This window comes from Trachurus japonicus, chromosome 11, assembly GCF_045865225.1.
Source record: "Trachurus japonicus isolate A0001 chromosome 11, Traja_1.0".
Lineage (NCBI taxonomy): Eukaryota > Metazoa > Chordata > Actinopteri > Carangiformes > Carangidae > Trachurus > Trachurus japonicus.
The window spans coordinates 20139400-20148259 of record NC_140917.1 but is presented as its reverse complement, the minus strand read 5'-3'; the positions used below and the strand labels follow the sequence as shown (position 1 = coordinate 20148259).

The window sequence follows — 8860 nt, the reverse complement described above, 5'->3', positions numbered from 1 at the left end:
ACTGTGGGAATCCCTTGTTTTAAGGTAGGAAGGCTGCTAAAAGGCAATTGCAACTAAATTTATAACTCCATGTTTCTTAGCCATCTCATTAAGTGATCATACAAAGATAATCCTTTCTCTACATTAGCCTCAAATTTGCAAAAAAAATAAGACAAAAAAAGAGTTATTTTTCACATATTGCAACTCGTGAAACTAAGTCTTTTTCCATGAGAGGAGGAATAAGGACAGTATCTTGGAAGAAAAATCGACATTAAGACCAAACACACAGTAAAAATTAGTCCATGAAGGGCATTTCCAGGCAATTAAGGTTATTTGTTGACCTTGTTCCTGTAGTGTATGTCTGGGGGCATGGTACACATCCTGTATAGACACAGCAACCTTTATTCACAGGAACTCTACGAACTGTGTGTACCTTTTAGGTCATTGAACACATCGTTCGCCCTTTCTGTCTGCCCCACACTCAGTGGTGTGCACAGAGTTTCTGAAAGAGTAAAAATGAAATGAATGGAATGAGGAGCACATATTCCACGGTTACTAGTGTGTGTGCATGTGTGCGTCTGAGTGCATTCATCACCCACCAGCCAATCTGTTTTGGTTCAACCATGGTAAGAAGCATTTTCCTTGTGACACTGACTAAAAATGAACCGTGCAAATGTCCAATCATGAGGCTGCTACAGATGAAAAAACATGAGGCTGTTGTAGCCGTTACTGTGCCTCTACAGTCAGCTTGACTCCACTGGAGGAGCATGAGCCTTCTGCCAAATAGACCAAGAGTTTAATGGCCTAAATGCTCCCCTGACATTAGAGCTAAAAAGAACGATGAGAATAAGGCACAAGTATGTGCTGGCTGCACTTTTTTTTTTTTTAAAGGGCATTTCTGCACTAACTTTGTACATTGACCCCAAAAGTAAAGACAGATAAGTTAAAGCAGAAGTAAGCGATCCGGTCGTTTTGGCTAATGCTGCGTTCCAGGCAGGCTTTTGAAACTGTAAATTACAGCTTCATGTCACAACTTACGATTTTGTAGCGTTCCAGGCAACCCACTCGTGTTTTTCCGACCTGTTTTACCTGTGAAAGTCACTATAACGGTCACTCGTAACTTCCGACCCATGAACTCGTACCAGATCGAACTGGTATGACTTCACAGGTCGGAAAAACACGAGTTACGGGCTGCCTTGAACGCACCATAACAGTCCTCGTCCCTACGTCACCACATTCACACACATCCCTTGGCTGCACACACAGCCCTGCATGCCGTTCTCTCTCCTCATTGGATAAAAACTGTAGGATACGAGAAAAGTTTTCTCCTCGGCTCAGAGCAGAGCAGAGTGACTGAGAGACCCGTGTTTCGGTCCAAACACTCTATGTAAGTGATTGCTGTCAGAAGATATAACTATTTAAGACTTATATTAACACAAATATATCGCTTACTTCTGCTTTAATTGATCTCAGCCCATAAGACACTCATGTGACCTCTACTGATGTGACAGTGGGCTCATTATTTGCTCATAGAGATTTGGCAGATATTTTCCAGCTATTGCTTTCATTTGTCAAAGATGATCTGTGCATAGACCTGATTTTTTTTAAAAGGTAATAGCAGTCAGCTGGTGTAGGTTGACAATTAAAATGACAAAATTACATTTTTAGACTGTAAGAACAATAAGGAAATTCATTTAAGTTTTAAGTTAAGTTTAATTTCAAATATCAAAACAACCATCAGGTGGAACTTCTAAGCTATTTATTTCAAACTCATTTGCAAAGTATTCTGCAGCCAAAAATGGAAAGTGTTTTCTTCTTATGATCATTTCCATCTGAGCAAAAACAACTAATTTCACAAAAAATAAAAACCCTGATCACCACCTTAAAACTATCCTTCAGTGCTTTGAGTGAGTGTACTTGGTTACTTTACACATCGGCCTGAACGTTACCACTGGTCTAGTAACCAAACTCTCCTATTCACTCACTCGTCCTCCAACATTCACACTCACACAGACACACACACCTCCACAGCAGTAATCCCACCAGGTTGTTGGGTTTCTATGGGGGTCAGCGTTTGCCGGACACAGCTTTTATTTGGGCCTGATTACTTTTGGGCACAGTCATCGTATGGCCTCTATCGACAGGGATAACGCCCATTGGGGTCGGATTGGTGTCCGCCTCACTGGCTCCATTCAGTGGGCCAGGCTCGGTCATTTAGAACTGGCAGACCTAACACCTAACCCACAGAGTCGGGCCAGCTCAGTCAGCAAATATAACCCCCCTCCCCACCCCAAAGCTCACCCCTTTAATCAGAGATGAGGGGAGGGTAAAATGAGAGAAAGGGGGAGACTGAGAAAAAAAACAACAGAAACAAGAGCAAAGATTGAGGAGGAAGAAAGTGATGAAGTCATGAGTGAGCAAATTCTTCATATTGGGGTCATAGGGAAAGACATGCAGGAAAGAGTTTTTTGTATGTGTGTGCGCGTGTGGCTGCGAGAGAGAGTGCACAACAGAGAGAAATGATTGTCCATCTGACATTCATGCCAATAAAGCATGATAAATAGACTATTTAAATTTAGAAAGGAAAAGAGTGAGGGCATCATCAGCTGACTGGCCAGCAGGTCTTTTAACCAAAGCCACTTCCACAGCAGCTTTTACTGGGTTCAGGGTTTTTGACCTCGGTGGCCTCTGTGGCAGATGACTGATTTGTCACTGAACTCAGATGCTTGGGATTCCTAAATGGGGCTGCAGGCCAAAAGTCACACCTCCCACCCCTCGGATGTAGCCTACATCTAATCTAAATGGTCAAAAGATGCGGGAAGATCAAGGCATCTTGAAATGTGCACAGAAAAGGTAACTAATTTGCAAACCTCAGCTCATATTTTTGTATGATATAATCTATTGTATACAATAACAGCAAATATAATACTGCCATAAATATATGGAGAGGTTGTCCTGTTGGTTGAAGTTGTGTTATGAATTAGGATCAACTGGCCTCTGCTGCTCTCTTGTGGTGTAATTGAAGGGTTGCGTTCTTGTGTCATCCTGCAGTAGCCTACATTTCTATTTTCACACCTGTTTATTATAGAAATATGAGCCCAGATGCAGATAGCTATTCACTATAACTTGGTAAAATAAGTTAGGTTTATTTGCAAGGGTGGTGTTATTGTTTCTGTAACTTATAGCCTACATGTTGAATTCACTTCAGTTAGGTCAATATTTAACAAATACAACACTATTATCAAAATTGCAACTGGTGAAATTTTGTGATAGCCTGATGGTCGGAATTATTTATTTAATCTTTGCAAATATATGTTCCTTCATTGATGTGTTGAATCTGTTCCGGCCACAATAGATGGTATATCGGCCCTTTAATGAACCTTAGTTGGCACATTGAGGGTAATTAAAACATTAAGGTTGATATCATCAAATTATAGATTATCTGAGAAGAGACAGGTCTTCTGCAAATTCTGGTAAAAGGTGTTAGCCTATATTTATAATAGGGTCTACAAAAGCTCTACAAATCCTCATATGTCTTTAATATAAAACTGTACATAAGATTAGAAATACATATTTTTTGACAATTGTGTCATAAAAAGGCCTGTGCTTTATTACTACAAGCAGCGATGAGAAGTTTTTTTTTATAGTGTCCGTCTAATGATGGGTGGTCGAGCTCCTGAACTTTGGGAAATGTTCAGCAGCCTTTAAATGGAGCATACCATCATCAAGAGACGGGGGGGTCATTTGTCGCAATTTCACAACTTGATGGTGTTTTACTGATATCTGCAGCATAGATAAAGTAGGCATGGTATTAAAAATCGAAATATAATTATTCTGTATGATTTACCGAAATATTATACAATGGCGTTAATTTGGAAAGTTACGTGTGACGTTTAGCAATTCAGGTAATCCCTGTATTTACAACCACACTTAGCTTAGCTTGTAGCCAAGCCAACAGGGAGCTAATGACCGGAGGGAAAGGAGGATTACCTGCCGGCGAGAAGACGAGGAAAATGACTTGAATGTCAAATTAACGTGAGCCTGTAAAGTAAAGTGGGTCAGACATGTTCGCGACCACGACGACGAGTGACAGCCGCCGAGACGGCCGTGAGACCGGCGGGGCCGAGCAGCAGCCTGAAGCGACCGCGACGACGGAGTACTGCGCGAAGTTGCAGCAGTGGATGTGGCAGTATTACTGGGGGTATGCCGGCTGGCAGAGCTGGCTGGCCCTGTCTGCCTTCCCCTTTCATCCGCCGTGCGCTTTCCCTCCGCCGGGGACAAGCCCTCATGCACCGGCTACACCTGCCTCGACCTCCGGCGGCGGACAGCAGCCGGTTGACACGCGGAGCTGGTACAGCTACCCATACTACCCCCTCAGTTTCCCTGTATCCTCTGCCCACCAGGGTGGCGCCCAGACCGGGCAGAGCTCCGCCGCCACCGCGGCCCCAGCTGCCGGTGCCCAGCAGCAGAATGGAAATCCACCTCAGGCAGGTAAGTTCATGCTGTATTTGACAATGAGCTGCCGATTATACACAACATCCTTTTAGAAATACTGTTCAGCTTCCAGTAATGTGTGTGATTGGTGTTGTATAAGCAGGTCATGGGTCTATTGCGAAGCAGGCTTAAGAGTATGGACCTGTGAAAACAAGCTTATATGCTTAAGATTTCCCACAATCCTCTGGGAACCTTTGCTAACTTTCTAAACACTATCAGCACAGTGATGCAACTTTATTTTTTAACATGAATAAATTAGACTAATACAGAATATACTGTTTTTATTTGCTTCACAGGCAGAGAGTACACCATCCCCTCTCCTCTCCAGAGGTTCCTGGCAGAGACAGTGGACTTCTTTATTCTGTTTTGTGTGAAGGCCACCATTGTGCTGTGGATCATGCATCTGAGTGGGATGAAGTGAGTAAAGCTTCAAAGAGAAATCAAACTTTTGAACTAATAACATAAGCAGATGAAGACAAAGAAAACAGAGCCTAAAAAAACACAATCAGCCATTCCAGTCCGTTAGTCCTTCTTTTAGTTTTTTCACTCAGTTGACAGTGGTGTCAGTGTGGGTCAGTTTATGCAAAACAGAACAGTTTGCACATCCAAAGATTTTGCATTATTGCTTTTTATGATAGATGCATCCTCCTTACACAGTCATGCTCCTCTTTAAAGGGACATTGCCAAATTCATTACCCACTTCATTGTGGAGGAGATCGACGAGAACACATCCATGGAGGACCTGCAGAAGATGATGGCTGTGGCTCTGGTCTACAGGGTGCTAGTGTGTGTCTATGAGGTGGGTGACATTTTTTTCACAGCCTTGATAATGGTAGAGTATGTATTTTGATATGGATATAGTGCCAAAACATGATTGTACATTGAGTTACATAGACTGTTTTGTAAAATCTCCAAAGGGAAGGCATGTGAGAATTTCATAAAGGTTTGTCTCAGCTGAGGAAGAGAGAGAAGTTTGTTTGAAATTATCTCAAATGCTAAGGAGACATTATGTATAGCATTCCCCATTTTGTCCATTCACATTCATTTCACGCTGCCTCACTGCCACATGCTCTTGTCTAATGAAGAGGAATCAGGCAGAGTCAGAGTTCCTCTACAACACAACACTGTTTCCCAGGACAGTGATGCAACGTTGCGTTCATAGTTGCCAGAGATGAAGTCATGCATCAGGCCTCTTGTTTGACTTCTGCATCAGTGGCTTGTTTTCCCAGGTGTGAACCAGCACTGGGAGCAGGGGCACCTCTGTGCAGACTAATGCCATCTGGCATGTTTCCTTCTTGGCTTATCAACCTGCTTGTGTTAACCTGAAAATTAATTATTTTGGCTTTTATCTCCTGTTTGTTGTATTATACATTTTCATAAAACAGTCAGGAGTCCACTGGGTTGTTTCTTTGACTCTGTTATTCATGTTGTCCAATCAGATAATCTGTATTTGGGGCGCTGGTGGTGCCACTCCTGGAAAGTTCCTGCTTGGCTTGCGGGTGGTGACATGTGACACATCTACTCTGGTCCGGCCCAACCGAGTCTTTGTGGCTCCAGCGTCTAATGTTTCTCTCTCTGCGTGAGTGATCACTGTTTAAGTTCCTTTTTGCTTGAGAAGAAGAATCAAAGTATTGATTTCAGTGGCATACGGTATTTTTGTGCTGTGTTTAGGTAAATGTATCATGAGTGTAACTCATCTTTAATTCATAATACCGATTTGGGCTAGATTTAAAATGAACATTTGATTGTCCAAGTTGGACTCTTTGGTGATGTCATGTCTATAATAGTCTTCTATGAGGGTCTTCTCTAACCTCTTTGTCTCGTTTCTTTTGTCTTGGTTGCCACAGCTCCACGGTGCGGGCGTTGAATAAGAACTTCTCCATCGCCTTCCTCTTTCCTGTCTTCATCACTCTACTCTTCTTCCAACACAACAGGACAGTGTATGACATTGTGGCAGGGACCATAGTTGTCCAGCGCAGAGGGGGCAGATAGCCTCTCCTCAAGCAGTAGACTCTCTTACACTTGGTGATGATGACAATGTGTGACAGGCCCTCGTGTGCTGCTGTGTAACCTGAAAAATTACATGCAAATCAACAACAACAAAAGATTGATGCTGTGGCCCGTTTCCACACTAGATCAATCTTGGACTTCAATGGCACTTAAATGGGATGCATAGGTATAGTCCTGGCATGTTGAAACTAAATCTGGCTTCACATCTTTTAATGTGAGATGTTTGTTTTTTTCAATAAGCTGAGGAAACCCTTTAAAGTATTGTGATTTTTGATGATTGTAATGTGAGTTTAGCCGAGAAGGGTGCTGCCCAATGTTTCCAGGATGTCTTGAAACTTCATATAAATCTGAATCTGAATGTTTCTTATGTCATAATCAATAGTTTATTTATTTTTGTGAATCTTAAAGCTCCTATGTGCAGGAATAGAGAACTTTGGTGACTGTTACATGCCAAAACGCCTCCTGATTTTCACAGCGATTGTCTTATTTTTTTATGAAGCGAAATTTGCAACCTCAGAATAAATTGACATGCCATGTATACATAGGATTTCTACACATGGGGGCTTTAAAGCAGCACTGAATACTTTTATGGTCTTTATTTTTGAGAATATCTGATCTACTTTATTCTTTTCGTCAGAGCAACAAAGGTGAATCAGATGTTTCTTGTGTTATATAGTGATTATCCATGTAATCACCACTGAAAACACCAGGCTCATTCATATACATAATTTGTGCCTATTGATATGTTGATAAAAGTATTGTTTTCGTTTTTCTCTGTGTCATGGTGAAATGTAACAATAACTATTCTCCCTGGTGTATCAGGTTCAAACACAGGACACTACGTAAAAACTTTTCTGTCTCATGTTTTTGGATTTCTTATTCTTGCGACTCAGGGCAGCTGTTTAGGAGAACCACTGTTGGTCCCAATCACAATATTCAATACCACAACAACTCATGTCTTTTACTTAGGATTATTAAGAGGTTATTCACGTAATATAATATTGGTTTAACAAGTTTACTGCAACCCACAGTCTAGCCACTTATGTTGACCAGCTGAAATCTGGAATGAGGTTTTTCTGATAAGCAGTAAGCCTTCAGGTCTGCAGGCTTGTGAGTGAATGGATGTTGACTGCTAAACAGAGGAGTCAACCACACAAACTTAGTGTCAAGGCTGTTAAAACGGACAGTAAGAGTACCAAATGGTTGTGAATCCTGAAACCCGAATAACTTGTGTGAAAACCGGTCAGTCCTACTGGCATCTTGTTACATTTGGCATCAGCAGATCATCTCTGAATGTTGTGGGTTCAGTTGTAGTTACAGATTGAAACAAAAACAAATTCAAACATTTTGGTACAACTAACTTATCCCTAATAAAACTACCAATAATACTTATTTCTTTTATTTTTTGCACATAATAGACATAAAGACATAAATGAAAGACTGTTGATCTGAGATTTACAACATGACACTGACCCCCTTGAGGAGGTAGCCGTAGGAGGTTACAGTAAATGAAAGGAGCTTATCCTGTTACTTTTCGCTTCATGCGAGGAAGAATTCAATTGGTGTCCTTACTTGGTCCGAAGGGCTGCTGCATCATTAATGGAGGGAACATTTCTCTTAACAGCCTTGTTCTGTACAGCTCACAGGGGTAGGCAGAGGGCAGCAGCTGTGCACAGGGAAAATGTGGAAGATACTTTAGTGTTGAATAGAATTTAAAAGAACAAGCAAGTTAAGCTTTCGAGCGTAGTCATGGTGCAGGATCCCTTAAGTACTGGATGAGTTTACAGTATAAAAAGGAAAGGATCCTTTATGAACTCGGGGACAGAACTGAGAGACAGTTGCTAATTCGCTGATTCAGCAAAAGAAGTAGGCTAAACATAATTGACAGAGGATTTTCAGAATACATTAAGAAAATCAATTTTCTTTGTCCCACGCCTGAGAACGTGGATGATACGGCTATTGTACAGTAGACATACCAAATTAAAGGGATTAGTTTCTACTTAAAGACCTGTAAAGGTAATCACACACCCTGATATAGACATGTGGGATGCATCTTAATGGCAATATTTGTCCTTCAACCAGAAGGCATCTTTAGACCAGTATCCAGCCTCCATTACACAGAGGTTTGCCATAGGAATAAAGTCGGCTGACTGATGTCATAGGTTGTGTGTCACCTGTGTTCACTTTCTTAAGTATTACTTTTGCTGTCTTCATGTAAAGAGGATAGTTAAGAGTCATTATTTTGCCAAAGTGTCACTTTCAACTATTGCTATAACACTTGTTGCCACATGGGGGCGACATTAGGCAGCACAGATCAATACCTGTAGCCCAGATACAGCAGGTGGAAGCAGACTGTAGTTACTGGATGTTGTACATA

At 41.5% G+C, this 8860-nt stretch overlaps 1 protein-coding gene across 1 annotated transcript; it reads left to right on the top strand.

Moving 5' to 3' along the window:
- Positions 1 to 3910: 3910 nt before the first annotated feature.
- Positions 3911 to 7473, top strand: fam8a1a (family with sequence similarity 8 member A1a). Its single transcript, XM_085791580.1, has 5 exons — positions 3911 to 4470; positions 4770 to 4890; positions 5149 to 5272; positions 5913 to 6052; positions 6321 to 7473. Exons 1-5 carry the CDS (start codon positions 4044 to 4046, stop codon positions 6463 to 6465), a joined length of 957 nt encoding a protein of 318 aa, XP_085647706.1. The 5' UTR covers positions 3911 to 4043; the 3' UTR covers positions 6466 to 7473.
- The last annotated feature ends 1387 nt before the right edge of the window (positions 7474 to 8860 follow it).

Bases quoted from the DNA above. Each gene is read 5' to 3' on its own strand.
- fam8a1a (XM_085791580.1), top strand. From the start codon at position 4,044: ATGTTCGCGACCACGACGACGAGTGACAGCCGCCGAGACGGCCGTGAG. The intron at 4,891-5,148 runs GTGAGTAAAGCT...TCCTCTTTAAAG, and splicing joins ATGCATCTGAGTGGGATGAA to GGACATTGCCAAATTCATTA. The intron at 5,273-5,912 runs GTGGGTGACATT...TTGTCCAATCAG, and splicing joins TGCTAGTGTGTGTCTATGAG to ATAATCTGTATTTGGGGCGC.